General features: G+C 42.6%; 1 protein-coding gene across 1 annotated transcript in view; it reads right to left on the bottom strand.

Moving 5' to 3' along the window:
* Positions 1-19,527, bottom strand: part of Palm2akap2 (PALM2 and AKAP2 fusion) — a 287,889-nt gene extending 268,362 nt beyond the window's left edge. The window contains 2 exon segments of the mRNA XM_048338798.1: positions 19,036-19,081; positions 19,505-19,527. Of these exon segments, the coding sequence (XP_048194755.1) occupies positions 19,036-19,080 (45 nt within the window). The 5' untranslated portion in view covers position 19,081; positions 19,505-19,527.
* Between the last annotated feature and the right edge of the window lie 6,209 nt (positions 19,528-25,736).

The raw sequence follows: 25,736 nt of genomic DNA, 5'->3' as shown, positions 1-25,736 counted from the left end.
ATCCTGACTCTGCCACACAGCAGACTTGGAGAAGCTACACCTGTCCCAGGGCTCCTTGCCACCCACGTGACCAAGTCTCATCTTCTGCCTGGAATGCTGGTCTTCTGCATCTAAACAAGGCTGCATCTCCAGCCTCATTTCTCAGCAGGCTCCAGCCATATGGGATTTCAGGATGTTTCCTGATTAAACTGCTCCATCACAAACTTTGTGACATTGCCTATGCTCTTTTTCCTTTGTCCTTAAACTAACTTGGAACAACAAACACTCTCACCTTGGCCTCTTGTTACCAAGCCTGAACTCCTTTCTGCCTCTTGAAGACAGCAGGAAAGGTGAAGATTGGGCCATGTAAGAAGATCCATGAGTCTGTGGCTCACATGGTGTAAACTATAGCACAGGGATTCTGAGACTCAGTCAGGGTTAGGGTTAGGGCTGGTGAACTGCAGCAGGGGACAGGAACTGGCACAGAGGCTGGCATGAGTGCCAGCCATAGTCCCCAGCTATGGCTAAGCTTCTGCTCTCTTTGTGAAACATAACACCTGTCCTGATCACTAACAGACAAAGACAAAAAGGAAGAAGAGAATTCACCAAACATAAAATAGCTGTGACCCCACAAGGGCCATTTTGTTCATTATTGATGGTGAGTAGTAGAGCAATCAGTGCAGGGTCCTGACAAAACATATAGGGTGTCCAGTCCCAGTCCTGAGTTCCCAATGAGGTAGTTCATGGTTTGTCTGAAGGCCTTTAACTGGATCTGAGTGAGGTGTTTATATTGGTAATACTTTAGTATGAAATGGTATCCTGCTTTGCCTTCCAGACTAAAGGTACTGGCTGGCAACAGAAGCTATGAAATGCTCAGAGTATTTCCCAAGTGTAAAAACAGGACAAAGATTTGAAGCAAATGGTGTACATTTCCTTTACCATTGCCCTGCTTGCCATTTCCCTTCAATCTCCATTTACAGTGCTAGAGCCAGAAGCAGAATAAGGTACAAATGTTCACTGTAATAACATGTAGAGATCCTATTCTAGGTTTATCTATGACCTCTGAGATGAGACAGACTGAAGGCTGTGTTTCTCAGCAGTTGATGTACTTGAAGTCTCTACAGAGGTAAATCAAGTCAAGCTGTCATCAGGGAAGATCCTAATAGGATTGTTGTGGTGACACAAAGAGGGGATCTGGATGCAAAGACATAGAAGGAAGATGAGGTAGAGATCCAAGAGGATGGCCTTCTCCAAGACAAGGAGAGAGGCTAAGACAGATCCTCCCCTCCCAAGCCTTAGAAGAAATGAACCTCCTGAACTACAAGACTATAGATTTCACTCAAGGGAAAGAGATAGGAAGCTAAATTCCATGCCCCTCATTTTGTTTCCTGCCCCTGTTCCCATCAACAGACTACAGCACCTCCACTAGCCCAGAGGCACACTGTGATAGAAAAAGTATCTCTTCCTCAAGGTATCTCCAACAAATGTACAGGCTGAGGAATCCCCCACGAATGTCCCAGTAGCAGCCAGGCTAAGACTCAACTATAGTGTATTTCTACAAAAATGCTGGGTAAGAAGGCCCTGTGCACACATGTGGGAATTCCTTCCTCTCATGCCCTGGGGAGACAATTCTATCTGGTGTCCCTTCTTCAGCCCCAAATGCAGCTTCAAAGATCTTCCCCAAACAGTAGGACAGGCAGCATTGTCCAGGCTGACAGAAAAGATGAAAATCATAGTTGTTTTCCACTCCAGGCCTGAGACTTCATTTTTTTTTAAAAGAAATTTGTGTTTTCATGGGGGATTCTGGAAAACAACAACACATAACAAAACTTAAAAGTTTAAAGGAGGAAATTCTTAATGGCTAGTCCCACATCTCTACCCTCAGCAGAGGATTATCTGGTACAAAATGTTCACAGTGCCACAGGTGAGGAACCTTGTACATAGTCAGCTTTCAGTCTCCATACAGCCGCTCAGAAGTAGCCACCCAGAGAACTTAAGAGCCAAGTACACATACAACCAGAGAAACAAAAGCTGCCCCTCTATAGAGTGAGGAACTGTGGGTACCCACATGCTCACAGCAACAGCTTCACATGGTGAGACCAAATCCAGTATTAATCACTTTTTAAGTCTGATTTCACAATTACAGCTCTGCTGTCTCCCCAGACCTTGAGCAATTTCAACATATTACTAAGGCACCAAAGTCCCTTTGGAAATTTCCAGGCAGACAGATTCAAAATTGCAGCTGGCCTTTCTGAATAAGACATGGAAATACTCATGTATTCTATTTGAATAATGAAATCTGTCTAAAAAATATTTTAAAGGGGAGATAAGAGAAGATGAGAAAAAGTAATAGAGGGAGTGAATCTGATTTTACCCACTACCCGCACTATATTCACGTACAGAGACATCACAATGAAACTCATGAGGACAATTAAAATAAGCTAAATATGTTGGAAAAATAAAAGGAAGGAAGGACATGGAAGGGGGCACAAAAGAAGCCCTTGGTGACTCAGGAAGGCCCAAGATATATTCTGCTAGCTGGGCTATCAGTGATTCTTATGTAATAGCCACTTAATTGCAATATCAAGGTATTGGCCCCAGGGTTCCAGGAGGTGAGAGGTTCTAGTTCAAGACCCTCAGTTAAGGGCTGGGATGGCTGTAAGCCACTCCTCCCTGGCTTCTTCCTCACACCAGGGAAATGACTGATATGTCCTCTGACCTCCAGTCTGACATTTCACCCTTATGAAAGTTCTCTGGGAGAAGAAAATGAGGTTCTAGCAAATTCTAGGGAACAAGGAATTTCACCTGGAAAATTTGCAGTACTTTCCCTCTACGCCCCTATCAATTGAAAATAAAAATATATTTTTGTTTTATTTTTTGTTTTTTGCCAGTCCTGGATCTTGAACTCAGGGCCTGAGCACTGTTCCTGGCTTCGTTTTGCTCAAGGCTAGCACTCTACCACTTGAGCCACAGTGCCACATCCAGCTTTTTCTAAATATATGGTGCTGAGGAATCGAACCCAGGGCTTCATGTATATGAGGTGAGCACTTTACCACTAGGCCATATCCCAGTCCGAAAAAAAATATTTTTTTAAAGAAGTCTATGGACTTATTTTTAGAGTAACCAAACTACTTACCTTGAAAAGATCTGATTTTCTGATGAAAAGAAAACAACACACATTTGGGTTAGATGGTGAGGATATAACAAGAAAATTCTAAAGTTGTAAAGCTCATATGCTAGTTCTGTAATAAATGTAAGTCTTTTCCTAGGCCTAGAAAACAGTGGAAAGGGTGTTTGAGATGCTTTATTGTTCTAGACTGCCACTAACAAGATAATACTTTTTTCTTTGGCTAAAAGATTCACAAAGCCTTAATTTCAAATATAGCCACAGATGTGTAGTACAGAGTTGGCAAAGTTTTTCTGTAAATGGTTGAAGAGTAAATATTTGAGGTTGTGCAGGTATAATGGCCTGTGCTGCATCGACTCACCCCTGGCTGCTCCCCACATTTGCCACTGCTGGTCTCCACAAACTCACCCACAGACCACCCAGAAATAGATAGGGCAGTGACACCAGAGTCTAAATTTCAGATAATTCCCATGTTCCATGAAATACTCTTTATTTATTTTATGTGCCTGTACTGGGGCTTGAATTCAGGACATGTGTGCTATCCTTTAGCTTTTCTAGCTCAAGGATGGTGCTCTACCACTTGAGCCACAGCTCCACTTCTAGCTTTTTGCTGGTTAATTGAAGATAAGAGTCTCACACAGACTTCCAGACCCAGACTGGCTTCAAACATAATCCTCAGACCTGAGCCTCACCCCCACCCATCCCCGGGAGTGGCTATTAGGATTACAAGGGTGACCCAGTAATGCCATACTATGAAATAGTCTTTAAAGAATTTTATAAAAAATCATTTGAGAATGTGAAAATAATGCACTGTTCACAGTCCATATAAAACGAGGCTTCTCACCCGCGCTATCACTGTATCTCATCTGAGTACCCTGGATACTGTATGTACTGGTATTAGAACTAGGGAAGTGAAAGGGAATATCAAAATCGAGAGACAAAGGATAAAAAGACAAAGGACTCCAAAAGCAATACTTGCAAAACCATTTGGTGTAAACCAACTGAACAACCCATGGGGGGAGAGGGAAAGGGGGAGGGGGGAGGGGGGAATGAGGGAGAAGGTAACAAATAGTACAAGAAATGTACCCATGGCCTAACGTATGAAACTGTAAAAAAAAATAATAAAAATAAAGAGAAAAAATAAAATGCACACTTGAGGACACTATCCAAAAAAATGTGTGAGATGTATACACAGTATGTATATAAATAAACACAAAACAAAACTTTTTTAAAAAGAGGCTTCTGACCAAATCTGGCCCATGGACAATGGTTTATCCCCCTACCCCCACCATCTAAGTTAGAAATTGCAATCTCTCATTCTTCATTCCCAAACTGCTGTCTAAAGCTGATTTTCCTTCTTGTCTCATTATGATCACAATAGCAAAACAAGTGAATGAAAAAAAAAATGAACAAATAAGTCAACTATCACACTGCTCTCTACCAAAATATCCAGACTGGCAATGGTTTGCTATAACCACCGTGTAACTCGTCATCACACACACAAGGGCACCATCTTGCTCAATGCAGTGTAGGATCTATGGCTGGCTGAAGACCAGCAATGTTATTTTTAAACTCACTCAGTGTGAGCAGTATTCTTGTTTAGTCTTCGCAGTTTTATATTATTCAAATGTTGAGCCAGAAAAGAGCAGTGAAGAAGAGCCAAGAAATGCACTAATTTCTCAAATCTAATTGTCTTCTCTCCTCAAGTACAGACCACTTCTTGTTCTCAGAAAGATTATGACTAGTTGGCCACAAAATATTTCATTTGTTTACTCCTTTCCTCTTCTGTTCCTCCCTCTCCCTTCCTTCTCATCCTTCCTCCATCTTCCTCTTCTTCCTCTTCTCTCCTTTATGATACTGAGCAGTGAATTTAGGACTTCCTACTTGCTAGGTAAGAAATCCACCATTTAGATCATATTCCCATTTCTTCTGATTTTACTTGAGGATCTTAAACTTTTGCCTGGGTCAGATTTGGACTGAAATTTCCTCTCTCCACCTCCTGAGTAAGTGGGATTAAAAACATGTGCTAAATATGCTGCCCCTACAAAACATTTCTCTTTCTTTTCATTTATTTATTTTTATTTATTTATTTTTTGGTTTTGTTGCCAGTCTTAGGGCGTGGACTCAGGGCCTGAGCACTGTCCCTGGCTTCTTTTTGCTCAAGGCTAGCACTCTAACACTTGAGCCACAGCGCCACTTCTGGATTTTTTCTATATATGTGGTGCTGAGGAATCGAACCCAGGGCTTCATGTATATGAAGTGAACACTTTACCACTAGGCCATATTCCCAGCCTTGTTTTTATTTTTATTATTATTAAATACTTGTACCCTGAGATTATGATTCCTTAAGTCAGTTATGAGTACAGTGCTTCTTGATCAATGTCATCCCTTCCTTCATTCTGCCCCATTGTCCCCCTCCCATCAAAATATTTGTTAAAAACACAATTTCAATACTAAGGAGGTATTCTTCTTATACTCCCAATACATGCCCTACAAAACATACTATCTAAAATTAAATGGTATTTTCACTTATGACAAAAAGTATAAAAACACAGACTCAGAAGTAGATTCTGAACTTTAAAATAAAGAATGACCCAACAAGCATTTTGGATAAACAACAAATCATTTTTACTGTATGTCCCATGCAACAGTTAGGCCAATGTCTTAAAAGGTAAATGTGTCAGCCCTAGTGAATGAGCAAGGCTGGAGAAGAAGGAAGGAGAAGGGGAAGGCATTTAGGTATTTGCTGGGAAGAAGCAAAACCCTATTATACAGATACAGAGGGTACTTGTGATGACTCAGTTTTCTACCAAGTGGCTGGAACCCCAGTTTCTTGCTTTGGTCAACCCTCATACCCCAACATAACATCTAGAACCTTCAAAGTGAACTACTTATATTTGACAGTTTATAAAACAATGCTTCCTAGGGAATCTTGGAAAGAAAGGAACTGTTCTGTCTCCTGATTGTGCTGGAGGCTAAAATAAGCCTACATGTGTTCAAATTAAGACATGAAAACATTGATGTCAAAATTGATTTTTTTTACAGAGTATACACAATTTTTACTTTTTACAGAAGAATCCTGAGTTCCCACAGCATGCTGGAAAAGGAACAGATCGGAGCAGTAAACTTGAATTTGACCTTGGCCTACCACTATCTTATAAGGTTCAGATCCTAGAGTGTCCTCATTTCTATGACAAATGAGCTTCCAGTAGGTCTATTGCACCAATCTGCCCAACAAATCTAAGTGCGAAAGTATGTACATCTCACATAGGTCCAGACTATAACACCTCCCCACCCCCATCCCACACACTATTGCCTTTACAATCAAAATACTGGATGAAAAGCACAAGTGGAAAAGTGGTGCCCCAGGCTAGGGGCTGAGGAAGAGAATGAATCTAGCCCACAGTGTGTTTAAAATCTCCTTAAAAATCTCCTGGTGTTTGGTTTGGCCCCCACAGTGTTTAAAGCGTTGTGAACATTTAAGCAGCAATAGATTTCTTTCAAAAGCTGGTTTCCCAAGTTCTCTTGAAAGAGTGTAAGACTCAGGGCTTGTGTTTGTACAAAGTGCCAACCAGTTGGAGTTGGGAATGCCCCCCCCCGCTACCCCCAGGAGCTTAGTCTCTTACCTACCACAGTCCCCAGAGCTCAGCTAGGTCAACCTGTAACCTGTGCATATCTGGAGTTTTACCCTAATGGAAGGTACTCCAAAGGGAATCTATGCGTGGGCACTCACAGGCACCGAGATACCCTTCCCTCCATATTCCCCCAAAGGAGCAAGGCAAGGACAATGGTTTGCTCAGCTTTTAGTCCCCTAAGGGTACCTGTCTCCTTCAGGGGAAATGGTCTACTTTGCTTGGGGAGGCCTGGAAAAGGACCCTCAATTGCCAAGCCTGGTTGATCCTGCGCTGATATCTTTCATTCTCACTGTGAATAAAGATGGAGAATGACCAGAACTCTGGATCCTTATTTCTAGTTTATTAGAAGCATTAGGAAATGTATTCTATATCTAGCCTCTCATCTGCACCAATCACATCCTTGTCTATTGCTACTGTTCTGGACTTCATGCTTCATTTCATTAACAGCACCGGATTTGAACACATATGCTCAGATTTCAAGGCCAAGAAAAGTAAAGTGTACAGATGGTGGGGGCATTACAATTCGAGACTGGGTTTTTGCTCACCTGTATAAGCACCTCCTCAAGGATTACCTGTGGGAGAATAGACTTGAACTTGTCAGCTGTGTTTCACAGTTCCACTGGGACCAGGAATTGTTAAGCAATTCTCATTCCATTAGAGGTAGCTTTCAGCCCATGATGACAAGACAAGCCTACATAGCCATTTTGTTTCAGAACAATCAGGATCCTGGGAGCAGCTGCTAGACAGACTCCTAGAAACTTAGCCAACAGCCACTTTCCCTAAGTCCTGGCCTTACTCCTATCACGTGGAAGACCTGCACATTATCACAGTTAACCAAATCCTGAAGCCCTGCCTGGTATTTATTGGCTTCAAAGTTGTTAACATTAGCACTGGAACTCAGAGAAAGAAAATATTCTGCCTACTGCCCAAGGGGTTAAGTTTTCAAACATATGTTTCTCTCTTAAGAAGAACGTTTTTTTGGTAACCCTCAAAGTTTTAAGTTTCAGTCTTGAATTTAAAAATAAAAAGAATACTTAAGATGACTGGTTATAATTTAGTAGAGGAGGGGAAACATCCCACCCACTTAGAATAATAAGTAAACCAGTTTAAAATGCCTTTTTATTTTTCAGGAGAAAAAAGGGCAAGTTTTACAAATGTCTTGAAGATATCTGGTGGTGTACAGGCTGTTAGATCCTCGAAGCCCACTGGGTAATAAAATCCCTGCCACAGAGGAAATGATAGAAGGATGAGCTCTATGGTCTGGCCCAGGGCCTTTTCATCTATAGTTGAGGCTTTAATCTTGGGGCTCAAAAGGCTTTTCTTTCTCCCTCCATGTTATGCAGAGGAAAACTATCAGCTTCCCAATGCTTTCTTTCTGCTAGGCTCATACAAAGCCACAGAATCATACTAGGGTAAAAGACTAAACCAAAGTGTGTGTGTGTGTGTGTGTGTGTGTGTGTGTGTGTGTGTGTGTGTGTGTGTGTGTGTGTCTCAGTACTAGGGCTTGGGCTCAGGGCCTGGATGATGTCCCTTAGCTTTTTGCTTAAGGCTGGCACTTAACCATCTGAGCCATAGCTCTACTTCCAGCTTTCTGCTGGTTAGCTGAAGATAAACATCTCATGATCTTTCCTGCCTGGCCTGGCTTCAAACTGGGATCCTCAGATCTCAGCCTTGTAAGTAGCTAGGAGTACAGAATTGAACACTGGCACCTGGCTCTGAGGTATTTTTAATATACGTTCAAGCATGTACAAATAAGCTATCGTTTTATCTGTCTGTCTCTTTCATTCTTGGTGTTTGTGTTTAATCATCTCCTTATGAACATTTTAACTCAACATGAGACTATTGAAAAATACTGAGATAATAATTAACCAAGAACACATGCATTGCCCCACACCAACCTCTGCTGCTATTGGCATTTTCTATCACAAATAGGTCTCAGCTGGATGATATTCTCCCAACTCCAGAGCTCATGAACAACCTTGCCTCAACAAAGTACCCTGTTCTGAGTGGTCCACCACGCATAGTCTGTCCTTGTCCTCTTAGACCTCATCCACATAGTACAGCCTCTGTGCTTTGTGTTATAAGACAAACAAGAGACTGCATGAGGCTGAATCCTTCCAAAAATGAAGGGTTGGCTCAAACAATGGATGCTACAAATAAGGAAGCCTGGAGGCATCCTTAGGAGAATAAAGTCTTCTTCAATACGTCAATAAACAAGCCAGTCTTGTACACACACAGATGGGCTTAGGAGACTCCTGAACTACCAGGAAGCAGACAAACATCAGTTGCTGCTCATCCTGTCATCCTACTAGAGTTGCCCAGGTGAGAAGTAGCCATTCTTCCCATCAGCAAGCACCTGTAGGCTGAGAAGGTCCCATGAGACTGCATTTGCTTACTTATGATGGGATTTCTCCATCTATAGCACCATGAGAACATGGCAAATCTTGCCCAAACCCTCACCACCCTCCATACTACTGGATATATCCTTTTATATGCATCAGATCTCAGTGAGTTACCCCCTAAATTCTCCCCAAGAGAATTTTGTAGTGCATAGCTGTTCCCAACTTGCTTGGCCAATCCCAGGAAATTCTCTGAACAGATGTCTTCAAATGACCAACATACAGAGATTTCACTTTACTGAGACAGATAAAAGCAGCAAATAGTCAAGACAAAGACTTTCTCTCTTTTTTCTTTTCTTTTCTTTTTCTTTTTTTTTTTTTTTTTTTGGTGCTGATCCTGGAGGTTGAACTCAATGCCTGGGCACTGTCCCTAAGCTTTTTTGATCAAAGCTAGCATTCTACCACTTAAGCTACAGGGTTTTTTTTATTGTTAGGGGGATAAGAGTCTGAGAGACCTTCCTGCCAGGGCTGGGCTTGAACTGAGATCCTCAGATCTCAGCCTTCTGAGTGCTAGGATTATAGGCAGAGCCACCAGTGACCAAAAACTTCTGTTTTTTTTTTTTTTTTTGTCAGTTGTGGAGCTTCAACTCATGGCCTGGGAACTGTCCCTGAGCTTTTGTTCCCAAGGCTTTGAGCCACAGTTCCACTTCTGGTTTTCTGGTGGCTAATTGGAGATAAGAGTCTCCTGGACTTTCTCACGTAGGCTGGGTTTGAACCCTATCCTCATATCTCAGCTTCCTGAATAGCTCAGATTACAGGCATGAGCCACCTATGCCAAGCAACCAAAGACTTCTTAATCCATCACCCAATGTGAGAATACCAGGACATCACTTTCAAAAGGTTGTGTCTTAGGTTCTTGCTTATATATGTGGTGCTGGGGAATTGAACCCAGGGCTTCATGTATACGTGGCAAGCACTCTTGCCACTAGGCCATATCCCCAGCCCAGTGGGTCTGGTTCTTGCTTAATAAGACTGAATTTGGTCTTTTTTTCTATTTCACTTCTTCAAAGTATAAAAACCACATAAATTCCTGGGCAGGGGGCTGGGAATATGGCCTAGTGGTAGAGTGCTTGCCTCTCATACATGAAGCCCTCGGTTCAATTCCTTAGCACCACATATATAGAAAAAGCCAGAAGTGGCGCTGAGGCACAAGTGGTAGAGTGCCTTGAGCAAACAGAAGCCAGGGACAGTGCTCAGGCCCTGAGTTCATGCCCCAGGACTAGCAAAAAAAATAATAAAATAAATTCCTGGGCATGTGACAATGAGCATGTGACACTTATCGAGACTCAGGAAATCTCTGTTATTGATCGCCTATCATTTCATTAGTGGTTATTAAAGTGTATTTCCTATAATGTCAGCTGCAGCTAGGAACTGCATCATATGGGAACTTAACAGAAATGCTGATTATCAGGTCCCTTCAGCAGTCTTATGAGTGAGAGTAAACTGTGGGAGGGTGGAACAACAGTCTGTGTTTTAAAAGCCCACAAGGTAATCTTTAAAAGTTTGTGTTCAGGGGCTGGGAATATGGCCTAGTGGCAAAAGCACTTGCCTCGTATACATGAAGCCCTGGGTTCGATTCCCCAGCACCACATAAACAGAAAATGGCCAGAAGTGGCACTGTGGCTCAAGTGGCAGAGTGCTAGCCTTAAGCAAAAAGAAGCCAGGGACAGTGCTCAGACCCTGAGTCCAAGGCCCAGGACTGGCAAAAAAAAAAAAAAAAGTTTGTGTTCAGTGGCTCATACTTGTAATCCTAGCTAAAGTGGAGGCAGGCATTGGGATGACTGTAGTTTGAGTCCAGACCAGGCAAAAAGTACACAAGATCCCACCTCAACTAATAAAAGGCTGGGGGCAGTAGCATGTGTCTGTTATTCTTACTACATGAGAAATGTAAACAGGGACTGCAGTCCAGGCCAGGTTGGGTATAAATGCAAGACTCTATTAAAAAAAAACTAAAACAAAAGGGCTAGGGGTATGGCTCAAGTAGTAGATCATTTCCTTGGCCAGCTTACTTCCCTAACTTTAAAACCCAGTACTGTTCCTATCATAATAGGAACTTCCCATCTCATGTAATTGATTGTCTGTTACAGTCTTCTATTAATTTAGAAAGCAATAATCTATGTATATATGAGCATTCTGAATTTCCAGTAATATTGTTAATTTTAAGGGTGTCAACATATTGTAAAAAGCATTACTTTTCCCATAATGCAAACATGTGGATGCTAAACTCACAAATCCCAGGAGAAAATGCAAGCTGATTCTGCAACACTGACCTGGGGGATGCCCGGAGGACCATTTCACAGAATCCTCATGAAAGTCAATACTTCAACACACATGGCAAGTACATTGTAAGGTTCACAGCTTTACTTGTATCTAAAGGTCAAAATATGTCCATCTATGGATCCAAAAGATATGGAGCATGACCACAAATCTTTATGTACTTATTTTCTGTCCAAGACCAGAATTCAGTATATGATGTTTTTGCTCCCTGGCTGGTGTTCTACCATCTGAGCCACATCTCTGATTTCTGTCCCCTAAAGGCTTTGTCTTTCCTTCTTTCTCTATTTTTTTCTCTATTTATTTCCTTCCTTCTTTCTTCCTCTATTTCTTTCTCTATTTCTTCCTTCCTTTATTTCTCTCTTTCTCCCTCCTCCTTCTCTCCCTTCCTTCCTGCCTTCCTCTCCGTTTCTCTCTTCCCCCCTCTCTTTCTTTCTTTCCCACAAATCTTTTGAAAGTTTTAAAACTAATTGTGAGATCTTACATTTAAAAATTCAGACTTCTGGCTTCTCTTAAAAGTGAGTTGATATAGTGAAACAGGCACCATGTTTTCACATGGAATAAATTAATGGAGAAGTAGCATCTTCTCTCCAGGGCTTCAATTTTTCCCTCAGCCTGTGTCCCTCATTTAAGATGCATACTGACCCCTGGAATCTATTGTTTTCAATTCCTGGGCCACTGCAAAAGACCTTCTTCCTGCTCCTTTTCCTCCTCATAATTATTACTATCTTCATACACTGAAAAATCTCTATAGATACTATGTTCCTCTGAAATTTCCTAATTTGGCAAAAATATTGAGGCTAACAGAATTAGCCTTACTCCTTTTGTGTCTGTTTTCTATTTAAAGATGCATGAGTTATGAGCTGTTGGTTGCTTATTATAAATAGAAACCTTCTGTGATTGTTTACTATATACCTGCTCTGATCAGGTCCCATGAAATCTCTCAGATAACACTCACAACAATTCCATGTAGTGGACATTGTCACCATACTCATATTACAGATGAAGAAACTGAGGAACAATAACATCATACAAATGTTAGTGAAAAGGACTTGAGCCTCAAAGTTCTGTGACCTGCACCCTTCCCCCCAATGGTACTAATTATCCCCACCAGACTGTACAACTACTTATAGCCTCAGAACCACTGTTCTTGTGCATCATACCCAGTTACTGTCTCAGCAAGGTCATGGAACATGACCAGCTCATACTGCCAAACAAGTTGATCAACATCCCCCAAAGGGAGCAGTGATGAAATGTGTAGTTCAAAGGACCAACAGCAGGGATCCCCAAAGTATTGGATCGTCCATATACAAATGTAAACCCTTTACTGAACCCTGGTTTTCCTTTAGATATTGACAATCATAAAATTTACAACTACCTTTGCTTGGCTTTTTATATAATGGTGTGTGGTGTGTGTGTCTGTGTCTGTGTGTCTGTATGTGTGTGTGTGTGTGTGTGTGTGTGTGTGTGTGTATGCATGAGTGTGTGCATGTGGGTCATTCTTGGAGCTTAAACTCAAGTCCCTGGGGCACTGTCCTTGAGATTTTTTTCAAGGCTTATGCTCTATCACTTGAGCCACAACTCTGCGTCTAGCTTTTTGCTGGTTATTTGGAGACAGGTAGCTCAGACTTTCCTGCCTAGGCTAGCTTCAAACCACAATCCTCAAATCTTAGCCTCCTGGGCAGCAGAGATTATAGGTGTGAGCCTTTGGTGCCATTGAGTATATAATGACTACTTAAAAAATTATAACTGCTGTATTTCTCAGGGTGCTTTAAAAATTTGCCAGAGTATGTGCTCTTTGTCCTAAAAGGCTAAATCCTGAACTATGTAGAAATATAATTAATTGGCCAGAGAGTTGCATGACCCTTACACACACTTGTGTGAGGTTGCTTTGGCACTCTTAGACCCAGTAATATATCTGAGAGGTTTAAAAGTGTCACCTACTGGGGTTGGGAATATGGCCTAGTGGTAGAGTACTTGCCTCTCATACATGAAGCCCTGGGTTCAATTTCCCAGGACTACATATATGGAAAAAGCCAGAAGTGTCACTGTGGCTCAAGTGGTAGAGAGTGCTAGCCTTGAGCAAAAAGAAGCCAGGAACAGTGCTCAGGCCCTAAGTTCAAGCTCCACAACCGGCAAAAGAAAAACAACAAAACAAAAGTGTCACCTATCCACTGAAGGCTCTGTAAACTTAGCTGGAATAAACTTTTTCTCAGTATCAATATCCCCAGAAAGTGATTTTTGTTTGCCTTTTAGGCCTTAATATGAAATTTTAGAAACAGATGCTACACCCATATATGTCTACAATAGAAGCAGGTAACAGATGAATATAGCCAGTCTTTGTCGGCTGTTCATTCTCAGTTCTTTGTCAGCTGTATATATATGACACAAGATCATAGGATGTGTGTGTGTGTGTGTGTGTGTGTGTGCGCGCGCATACAAATCACAGTGTTTGTTTTGACAGAGCTGTGTTTGGGTCTCTCATCCCTCTGACAGATCTCTGAAGTGGAACACTAGGCTGAAGTCACATGTAAGTTGTTGCAAAGATGACTGTCCATCTTAGGCAGGCAAACCTCAATGGTGTGGAACATTCTCATAGGCAGGAGGCCATGTATATAGCCTATGAGGGCCTTTGGCCTCCACGTCAACCCTGGACCCTAGAGAGGCATGAAAAAAGTAATATAAGGAAAAGCCAACAGATTTATTATTTTGGGAGGAGAAAGCCAAGGGCATAGCCAGCCTAAGCCACCAATCTATACCCAGGACTACTCAGGACGGAAAACATGATCTACTGACAGCTATAAACCCACTAACTGCACTTTATGGGTGAAACTTTGAAGAGGTAAATGCTAAAAGGACAGATTCCATAGAGGTACATCCAGGGCCATGTATCTCCCCTAAGCTCACCCCTCCCACCAGCCAGAGAATCTTAGCTCAGGAAGACCCAGTGGTAGATCCTGCCTAGGTGAGGCCATCTTCCAAGCTGGGTGTGCCATGAATTCAAGAGTTGGGAGTCAAGAGAAAGGGAGGCTTCACATAACTCTTCTACAACCCACTGTGTGATCTGGATACCTTTGGATGCTCCACTGTGAAGTGCAAACAATAAGATATGTTCCACACACCTCAGAATAAAAACAGCATGTTCAAGGATGGTGTAAACTGTGAAGTGCTTCCATAGTTCTACCAAGTAGGCTCTTAAAAATAAAAGGATCAACTTCCTTAAAGAGGAAATGTAGGGTAGATGAACATCTCATATTTCACACAAATAAACTCATTCCATTCTTACTGGTCCCCAGTGCTAGCTGGAAGTCTTGTCCCTGTGGTACTTGGGGCTTTTACCCAAGACAAACAGTATTTTCACTCATGCCCAAGGAAAACTATCTTCTCCTTGGCTGTGTAGACATAATACACCCTCCCCCAAAGTCGGTTTTCACTGAGACACAACAGCAACTTCCTCAGAGAACTGTTACTCATTTAGTAACTCAGCCCTGAACCCAAGGCTTAGAAGAGTCTCTCAAGGATGTAGGCCTCCTGGCTGCTCTCAAGTTTTCCCAGTTCTATTCAGGCAGTCTGCTGTGTCTCATGGGCTCACAAGAAGGCTGAGGATCCCCTGCACAGTACATGGGAAAAGGGAAAGGGGCCTCTGACATCTTGGTGGTGTTTCAGCATAAGAGATTATGGTCTCTAGTGGTCTGCACTATGTGTTCATACCTTGGCACTGTTTAACATTGAGCTAGTTCTAGACAAGACAGTAATGCCTAGCATCTGAACTGGTTGTTAGGATTAAATGAGATAATGTGTGTTAAAAGCATGTCAACCTGTTAATGAGTTTATGCTATTATGCTATTGGCAAGATAAACTATTGGTTTAATATCTTCATGCTTTTGGCTTTCTGTTTCTTACATTATTCCATGTAAATAATAAACTAATGACAAATAAATAAATAAATCTTGCCTGGTAATTAGGAAGACCATGATGTTAGTGTGCATTTTAGCCAATTTTCAAGATTCACTGAAATGTCTCCACTTTGGGAAAGTGTTCCCCAAAAGCTTGAGGTTGGTTTATATATTCCACAAGTAAGTGCTGACAGGCACAGTGTCTGCTACCATATGGTAATAAGAGCTTTTCTATTTCCTCCATGACTGAAATAAACAAAACAACCACCTAAACCACTTCATGTAGTGCCTTGCTGCATGTACCAGAGGGAATAAATGGCAATTTCTATTATTCTTTCCAAGAACCCTTATTCACACTCACTGTATTGTAGAATCATTTTGTGTATTCTAAATCACAGCTTTGGGAGAGTATCCCTAGAGATGGCAGTTTGTAGCGTAGAACTTCTAGAGAGAACTTTTTTTGGGGGGGGAGGAAGGCAGGAAATGAGATGAGAGCCATCTTGTCATTGATTAATCTCTGCATCTAATGAGGAGATTCAATTAAGGAGCTGTCATTTCTGGATAATCTTCTAATTTCCTTTGATAGGAAAATCCTGCAGATGATTATATGACAAATATCTTGTGTCACAGGACATATGTTCTTTCAAAAATTAATCCTGCAAGCTGGGTGCCTGTGGCTGATGCCTGTAATCCTAAACTACTTAGGAGGCTGAGATGTGAGGATCCTGGTTCAAAGCCAGCCTGGGCAGAAAAGTCCCTAAGTCTCTTTTCCTCAAATGATCAGAAAATTGTTAGAAGTGGAGATATGACTCAAGTAGTAAAACACTAGCAATTAAAGGGCGGGGGGAAGCTTCAGTACTGGCACCAAACCAAAATCAATAATAATAATCATTGAGCAAAAGGTGAAGTTTTCTATTTCACAGCTGAAATTTAGGGACACTGATTTTTTGGTCTTGGCGGTACCTGCCAAATGAGGCACTTGTAAATACCTTAAGTCATAATCCCACTTCCGAGGAAGTGACACTGGTTGGGGCCTGGCCTCAAGTCAGAAAGGAAAATAAGGCTGTCCATAGGACAGGAATGAAAAAATAAGGCTTTCTATTTCAGAAATGCTGCTTCTACCCTCCACTCAAAAAAGCAGCACTATAGACAAGAAGTGAGGGTTCTGTTTGAGTATCCCTAATCTAATGGCGACTGTGTTACAACTACTTCACCTCCATCACCACCAATCCTCACAGGCAGCCCAGGAGACAGAACTCATGAGCCCATTGTGTAGATGAGCAAACTGAAGCCCAGACTCCCGGCTAATGAAGACTCGGAAGCCCAAGGAGGTGAATGGGTGGGGACTCATTCTCTTTTTTCCTCACATCTCCTGAGAGACTATGGGCACTCTGGGTTCTGGAGAAGGCTTGTGAGCTCCTTAGGATTCCTGAGAACTCTAGGAAAGTGGCTAGGATTTGCTAGATGGCATAAAACCATGATGCCTTCTCTCTTTCTCTCTCTCTCTCTCTCTCTCTCTCTCTCTCTCTCTCTCTCTCTCTCTCTCTTTCTCCCCCCTCCCTCCCCCCCCCTCCGCCCACTCCTCATCCTGGGGCTTGAACTCTGGACCTGGGTGTTGTCCCTGAACTTCTTTTGCTCAAGGCTAGTGCTCTACCACTTGAGCCACAGCGCCACTTCCAGCTTTTTTTTTTTTTTGAGTGGTTTATTGGAGATAAGGTCTCATGGACTTTCCTGCTTGGGCTGGCTTCAAACTCCAATCCTTGGATCTTAGCCTCCTGAGTAGCTAGAATTACAGGCATGAGGTACTGGCCATCTCCATCTTAATCTGTCTGTCTCCCTCCCTTTCCCTTCAGCCCTTTTCTTCCCACCCTCCTCCCCCACCTCTCCACACATTGACTGAGGTCAACACAAACTGGTAACAACAGTGTATAACCACTCAGGTCATACCATTCACAGACTCATCAGTGATTCCCTGATCCACAGGACCAAGCTCAGTCCTACAACTGAATAGGAGGAATGAGTTAGTATTGTCTTCTCTACTGATCAGGAGAACGCCAAAAGATTCCCTACATCTTCCTTGAAAATCAATTTGGCCTCTGCTGAGATGACTCAACCCCACTTGGAAAGGATGGCCCCCGTGTGAGCTGCTACTGGCTTGGTGTTCAGAAAGCAAGTCCTTTCATGGGGTCCAGCTGTCCCTCAGGCATCCAGGGAAGTTGGTCATGCAAAGGCAGAAAATGTGACAACTGTTGGAAACAGTCAGCAGCAGCCCATGGGAGCAACTGAGCATTCTCTGGAGTAGACACTCGGTCAACGGTTAAAACAGCCAATTATTCAGTTTACACAAAACATCCACCAGCTCCATGGCACCACCAGCTGAATACCTCCATTCTTATCAATTTCATAACATACTTGCCCCACTGCCTTGTTGCTAAACTTTGAGAAACTAAGAACAACTGCATTAAACATCAAACTATACATGCACTTAGGAAAGGAAAAGAAAAGAACAGCTTGCCCGGGCTCAAAGGGCCACATTCAAAAATCACCTCAGAGGCAAACCATAGCCCGTCACCATGTCTGACACACAGCCTTCTTCCTCTCTCCAGAGCTAGTCTTCAAGAGCTTCCAGATCTGCCAAGACCACATCAAATGCTTGTTTTTGTTTTAAAAGCCTGTGTGCATTTTCCCAATAAAGAATCTGTTCAAAATCTTAAAAAAAAAGCCAAACACTTTCATATAATTTGTTTCTAATACATTACGCAGTATTTTTCCAACAAATTTATAGTATTTCCAGGGAACTCCTGGACACCCCCGTCCAAATGTACTTAGGCAGAAGAATGCCTGGAGTTTCTTTTGCACCCACATGCTAACAGACCTTCTCTTTTAATTGTTATTATTTCATATAGCAGCAGTAATCATTCCCTCATCCGCAAAGGAAATATATAATCCAGCTGTGGTGGCTCCAGTAAAAATACCACATCTGTGGATCATTGGCAACCCTGGCAAGACTGCTCAAATCTAGGCAGTCTCATAGAGTTCTTTTTCTTGTACCCAAGATGCACATGGGTACACTTTTCTGAAAGTGCATATGAACTTTGCCAAAACTGGTTGTTCATTTATATGGGGAACCTGAGTTTTCCACTAATCTACACCTTTTAGAGAGAGGCCCCTTGGAACATTAGTCCCAGGACTCAGCCCAGGGTGGTGGCTGGTGCCAGAGCCATGGTCAGTATCAAATGGAGAAGGGAAAAGCAGCACTCCCAACCTCTGGGAGGAGGCTCTGTCTATGCAGAGGCTGGCTGGCTGGCTGTGTATGTGGCTCCTGGTTTTCCACTTAACAACAGGCTAAGGGCTTCTGCAGAGGAAAGCAGCCACCATGCAGGTCACCCCTTCACTCTCCTCCTCTTCCTTCGGGGTAGGAAGCACGTCCCTGACCACCAGGAGATAATATTTCACCAGGCGCTCCCTCCCCAGCCTCTGTTTAGCCTGTCGCCCCAGCCCAGCGGGAAGCATCTTATTTCTAAGCCCACCTTGCATGTTCAAATCCCCAGTTCCAAGTGCGCCCTGAGGGTTTCGTCTGCAGACGACTCTAGGAAAATCGGCTGAGCCCTGACAGGCGTTCACCCTGCGAGCTATCAAGCTGGCATGAAGCTGGTCCCGAACCCTGGGGGTTCCCATCCACCCCCAGACAATAGAGCAGGAGAATGAAATGAAAGTGGACTTACTGCTATGGCTTGCAGCCTCTCCTTGTGCAGTTCCGCCTCTGCCATCCTGGAGAAGGGCACACAGGCAGGAGAAAGAAGAAAGAAAAACAGAACACGCTGTAGTCACCCAAAGAACTGGATGGGCACCCGGGGAGGTTTAGGTGGAACCCGGGGAGAGCCGAGGGGAGCACCTAGGGTCTGTCCGCAGAGCGGGACGAACAGCTGTGCGCACTGCTGGATCGGGGACCTCTGTCCCCCACCCGCGCGGCCGCCCGGCTGCGCCCCAGCGCCACGGGCGATCTGCAGCTCGCGGTCGCCGCTGCCACCGCTGGCCGCGCCAGCCGGGGACGTGGGCCGCGGGCAGCCGCCGTGAGGGCGCGCTCGCAGGCGCTCGTTCTCCGCCCTGACGTCTCGCCGCCTTGCTCCGCCCCTGGGGTGTGGGGGACCCGCGGCCTCCAGGCGGGGAGGCGACGCGCGCGAGAATGGGCACCTGGGGCGCAGGCGATCCTGGGGCGCACGACTGGCGCGCTGAGGCCCCAGCAGAGCGCGGCGGTGGCGTCTGCGGAGCAGATGCCTGTGGAAGGGCCTCTGGCAAAATGCGGGCCCCAACACGTGCGGGCTGTGGCCAGTGGCCACGGAGGGTTCTGGGCGCCTTCCAGCTGCAGCTTGAATGATACTTGGGTTCCATGGGGGGAGCGGGGCATTTCCAACAGGGGAGGGCTGCCTCACCCACGTGCTTTAATTACAGGCTCCTCAATCGTCAAGTCGGCTGAGGGCGGGTAGGTTTATGTCCAGATCTGGCCACACTTGAGGCCAGTGGTGGCTTGGCCAACCCAGCCCAGCGTTTGTTGCCTTGAGTGCCCCAGGTAGGCTGAACAATTTAGCCATTAAAAACTTCAGCATTATATGTGTAGTTTCTATTATTGATGATGTTTTGTATCACCCTCCTATGTTTGTACCTACACTATCTCTGTAATCTTATCTGAGTATATTGGAAACCGTGGTTACTGGTATTGGAAGTAGGAAATTCAAAGGGAATACCAAATTCGAGAGACACAGGGTAAAAAAAGAGAAATAACTACAAAAGCAATACTTGCAAAACTGTTTGGTGTAAGTGAACTGAACAACTGGGCGGGGGGGAGGGAAAGGGGGGGAGGGAGGGGGGCATGAGGGACAAGGCAACAAACAGTACAAGAAATGTATCCAATGCCCAACGTATGATACTGTAAACTCTCTGTACGTCAGTTTGAAAATAAAAATTTGAGAAAAAAAAAAAAACTTCAGCATTTTACTTAACTAGTCTGAACCTCAGTTTCTTCATATGAAACTAATGAAAGAGCACAAGTTACTTCCCAGAGATGTCCTCAGACAGGAATGAATAAAGTATAATAATGGTGCTTTGTGAAAGGCATTATTGATATCTGCTTTTTCTTTTTTTGGTGGTACTAGTATTCAAACTCATGGCCTTACACTTGCTAGGCAGGCTGTGCTACCACTTAAGCCCCCAGCCCATTTTGTTTTAGTATTTTTTCTAATAGGATCATTTATGCTCAGCAGGCCTGGACTATAATCCTACCTACCTAAGTATCCACACAACTGGGACTACTGGTGTGCAAACCACCATGCCTGGCTTATTGATTGAGATAGGATCTTGTTAACTTTTTGCCTAGGCTGGCCTCAAACCTCCATCCTCCTGAACAGGTGGTATCACAGGTATAAACCGCCATGCCCGGCTCCTTTTATTACTATTATCATGTGACATTCTGTGCTGTAAACCTTTAAACCTTTACTGTCACAGAAAGACAAATTAGGATGTATTCACTAAAATACTTGACCTGTTGTTTGCCCAAACAAGGTATCATATGGTACTAAAGTGGGTTGTTTGTGGGTCAGATGTGAGAGTTATATAACAGTCTGGGAAGGAAATAAATACTACAAACAAACAAAATATCTCTTAACATTGAAGATAGGCCTACTAGAATTCCCAGCATTCATAAGCAAAATTTCCTCTGGCAAAGTAAATACTGAATAAAACCTATTTGATACATGATGATTTTTTATCAACGTGGGATTCAAGAAATCATTTAAAAAGATATGCACATCAAAGCTTAGCACCAGTGGCTCATCTCCGTAATCCTTGTTACTTGGGAGGCTGAGAGGAAGATTTCGATTTAAGGCCAGCTGGGACATAAAAGTCTTGAAGATTCCATCTATAGGGAAGAAACTAAGCCTGGTGGCATGCACCTGTCCTCCCAGAAAGAAACAAAAATAGGGGGAGGGGAGTCACAGTTCAAGCACAGATCTCAGCAAAAGTGAAATGCTTATCTCAAAATAACCAGTGAAAGAAAGGCTGAAGGCATGGCTCAGGGTTAGAGCATCAACCTAGCAAACACAAAGCCCTGACTTCAAATCCCAGGAGAGAAAAAGAAAAAAAAAGTTATGCATATCTATTTTATCACATTTGTCTTATTTTCTGGGTAAATTCTTTCTATTCAACCACAGGTCTCTTTCATCTTTCACAGAGATGTTAGTTGTCCCTTGATGACTAATCACTATCCAGGCTGGGGATGGTGATAACTCAGGGAGTCCATCTTGCTGAGGGATCATTCTGCCATTTACTTCCTCACAGGTGTGGGTGGGACTGTTTGTATCATAAATCAAAGCCAAGGCCAGCCCATTCCAACATATTAGGTAATTCTACTTTCTGGCTATGCCCACATCACTTGCTTCGAATGCTTCATTTTCTCTTCACTTCCAGCATGAGCCCTGCCCGCCAGGACGAGTTATTTGAGGAAGGATAAACAATAAACAAAACGGTTGTTATTTTAGTAGAATGACTGTGTAACCAACAAACATAGAGAATACTAAGATGAAGGAGTGAGACCAGAGAAGTGGGAGCTCAGCCAATGTCACAGACCTGAGATGAAACCCAGAGCAGACTCTACAGAGACCATGTTCTCAACCCTAATCACCACATAGCCATTGATATAGGTGTGTGGCAGAAAGTAGTGAAGAAATGGTCTTGTTCTTTGTAGCCATGTAAGTATCAAAAAGGAATTGTAAGAGCTGAGGATGCAGCTCAGTGATAGAGTGCTTGCCTAGCATGTGCTGGGTTTGAGTCTCAGCAAAAGAAAAAGCAATAAAAGTAGGGATGGGAGGAGAAAGGAAAGAGAAGGGAATGATGGAATACAACAAGGTGCGTGTACTTGTCACCAAACTATATATTTACAAGTGGTTATATGTACTTAATCATAATTAATTTTTTAAAAAGGGTGATGGAAGGGTGATGATCAGTCGGGAAGATTTGTACTTCAAAATAGGAGATCCAGGGTTGGGCTATGTATCTCAATGTCATCTACATCACAGCCATAACTCAAGAGATGAGCACAGCCAGGATTAGAAAAGAAAGCAAGCAGAGATGAAGATCAGCCAGAGAGATGGATGAAACATCATCTGAGAAGCAGAAGAAAAAAAAAACTAGGAAAGATTTGTACTAAAAGATACACAAGAGGTCAGAGAACCTCACCAGAGTTTTCACCTATTTTTAAATGTCTGGGAGGAAGCAGACTGAGAAGAGGCCATGGGCTTCAGCAGTCAGAAAGCCATGTGTGACACTGGGGAACAAAACTATATGCAGAGGGTGAGCACTTAAGAGAACTAGAACTAAGAAACAGATGAGCAGTGGGGAAGATCGTCCAGGAGTACAAATGACTCCTCTCAGATCTCTGGATTTGGAAGCTGGTAGTGGGGAGCAGGAAGGCAGTCTTTGGAAGTAGAGGCTTACTGAAGGGGTTTTAGGCCAAGTGAGACTGAATGTGTTAGGGTTCAAAGTGTATTAAAAGCTCAGGAAAGTGAGTCCAAAGATACAAAAGGGAAAATAAGTATGAGGCCAGAGAGGTCCAAGACAGTTCAGTCTTGGAAAGAAAGGAAGAATAAAGCAAGGCATGGGATAGAAATGGGTAAAAACAATAAGAAGAAATGAATTGAAATTGCAAGAGAGAGAAGTTGAGTTTCAGTTTGTGTCTGTTTAACTGCTTTTCCAAGGTGAAGAAAGGGACATTGGTTGAGACTGATGAGTGGGAGTGAGGCTTTAGAAAAATAGACATGGTTAATAATCCTAGAACATAGGTTCTAATTAGAATCTCTTGAATAATTAATTAATTTTATGGGGTAAAGTAAGGGCTAGGATAGGTTTATATTCATTGTACTAAAGGGGATTTACTAAGAGGAGACCAAAGACATATGAGCAAATTGTGTATACATCCTTGGTGTTTTCTAAGTGCCTGAGACCTACAATATATCATGGTCATGTTCATTCGGTGTTGAAGAGTGTCAGAATAGATGTGATGAAAGTCAAAGAATAGAGGAAATTTGGAATGGGAGTCACTGGGCTTGGGGGCCAATTCAAAAGTGCAAAAGACTCAGTTCTTTCTTAATCTGCCCAACTTGTGAACTCTTCCCATCCTTGAGGATTTGCCACATTACAACCTGCAGTGACAGACAGAGACACATTCCTCCACAGAAATTGGGAAATGCCAGACACCTGCACCCCAGATCTCTCGGAAGCTAACGCATAGCACACAATCTGGGCTCAGCCAGGTGTGTGCAACCTGCTGAGAACTGTGAAGGGGAAGCATTTTTTTGAGTATTCTTTCAGGCTCAGAGCTCATCTTTGGTCTTGCTCACTACTCAAGTTCTTTCAGAGACTAGACTTCCCATCTAGTCTCTGAGCTACTGTAATACAACATTAACTTACTGGTTTTATGGCACTATCTGCTAGAATCCATTTCTGCTGCTTGTGACTAAGAACCCTATGTTACACAGGAAGTCATTAGAAGTGAGTGGCTGAGGCTTAGCCAAAGAACAATAGGAAGTATTTTATCTTCCAACACTTCTCCCTTTCAGAGCTCTAAATTTTGGCATTGCATCCATCACAGTGGCAAATCCAAACCATACAATCCCTTCACTAACTTTATTTTATTGCTATTATGTACTAGGCTTGATATTACAGAGATTTATAGTCTAGGGCCACAATGATACTGGCAACTATTTGCCCTTCCAAACATTTGAAAAACAGAATGAGACATTGCAGTGGTGCAAAAGGTAAATCACAAATCACTAGATCTTGCTGAGGCATTAAATTGTATTGCATAAGTACCATCTGGATGGTTTAATGCGTTTTTTAAAAATATAAATGCTACTTTACAAAGCATTATACATAGAGAATACAGAATGCTAGATATGCAAAATAAGTGTTTTGTTAATAAAAATTTCAGAACTTATTTTAGAAAACGAGTCCTTTGGGAGCCACAATTGAGCATAGCCTATTCCCTTGTGGGAAAAACAGGAGTTGCATAAACCAAGAAGGAAAAAAATTACCAAGGCCCGTGTGTGTGAATACAAAGTCATGTTGAGGGAGGGCTGTAAACTTAGCTTCTCAGCAGCCTGAAGCTTTCCTTTGACAAAAGCGATTTGAAAGAAATATCCAAGCCACCCCCCTATATTTCTATTGGCTGAGGTTTACAAGGATCTCTTGCAAGTGCACGGTTATTAGAACATCTGTGATCACTCTACAGAATCAAAAGGAGGATAGTGCTTGGATTCCTTTCAGAGCCTGTGGTTATCAGCAATTTGAAAGAGGTGATAGACTCCAAAGAAGTGCTGTTCTTCTCTATGGAATTCAAATGACATATCCACATGGGAATCACTATGGCATAAGAAGACAGATGAGATTAACAAGCAGGCCAGAGTGAGAGATAAACTAGGCTGGATGTTACTTAAGATGTATGTAAACCAAGGCTTATATGTAACAGATTCAAACTGGGCAATGGGAAATTTGTCTATCAATGAGCATTAGTATTTCAACAGGATAGCTTTCTTTTCTCTTGGCTGGTTTTCACTTCACTAGTGTGGAGAGACTAAGCAGTATATGGAGCATTGCTTAGAGAACATTCTACATTGACCTCCATGAATACCTTAGACAGTGTAAAGTTGGGATGACATAGAAAAGACATGAGTTCTGAAGGTACTTTGGAATCTCAGGCCTCTCCTAGAGATATTGTGAGAAACAAGGATAACAGACAGAAAATGCCTATAATTAGCTCCAGCAGGTGCTTTAGAATGGACAAATCTTAATTATTCAATCCACTCATTGATGAATTCAAAGTTCCATAGACCATATTACATAAAAAACTTACAACTTGATTGTATATTAGCCTTTTTAAATTTAAATTTCTAATTGTTATAAAGGTGATGTACAAAGTGGTTACAGGTACATAAGTCAGGTAAAGAGTACATTTCTTTTTGGACAATGTCACCCCTTCCCTGGTTCTCTCTCCCAGTTTTTACCTTCCATCCCAACCCACACGTTGTATAGTTCATTTTCGATGTCTAGTGTCTAGTGAGTACCACTGCTGCATTTGTTCACCCTTTGTCTCTCAATTTCTATGTCCTCCTTACTCTCCCAAAGACAGATAACAAACAAGACAAAAAGAAAAGTAAACAAAATAGCAACAAAGAAAAAAATATCATGTTTCTATTTCCTGGAATTCATTTTGATAAAAATTATATTATATGATCAGATGGACATTGTATCCACCCTTTTAAAAGTTGAAAAGAGAAAGGCTATCAATATTCTTAAAACTTGGGGATTTCCACACAGCAGTTCGAGGAAGACTAGAAAGAGTACGGTACAATTCGTAGTTATTTCTCTTTTTGCCTCT

The sequence above is a fragment of the Perognathus longimembris genome, chromosome 1, assembly GCF_023159225.1.
Source record: "Perognathus longimembris pacificus isolate PPM17 chromosome 1, ASM2315922v1, whole genome shotgun sequence".
Taxonomy (NCBI): Eukaryota; Metazoa; Chordata; class Mammalia; order Rodentia; family Heteromyidae; genus Perognathus; species Perognathus longimembris.
Note: the sequence above shows the minus strand (reverse complement) of the source record. Positions and strands in the feature narration are given on the sequence as shown.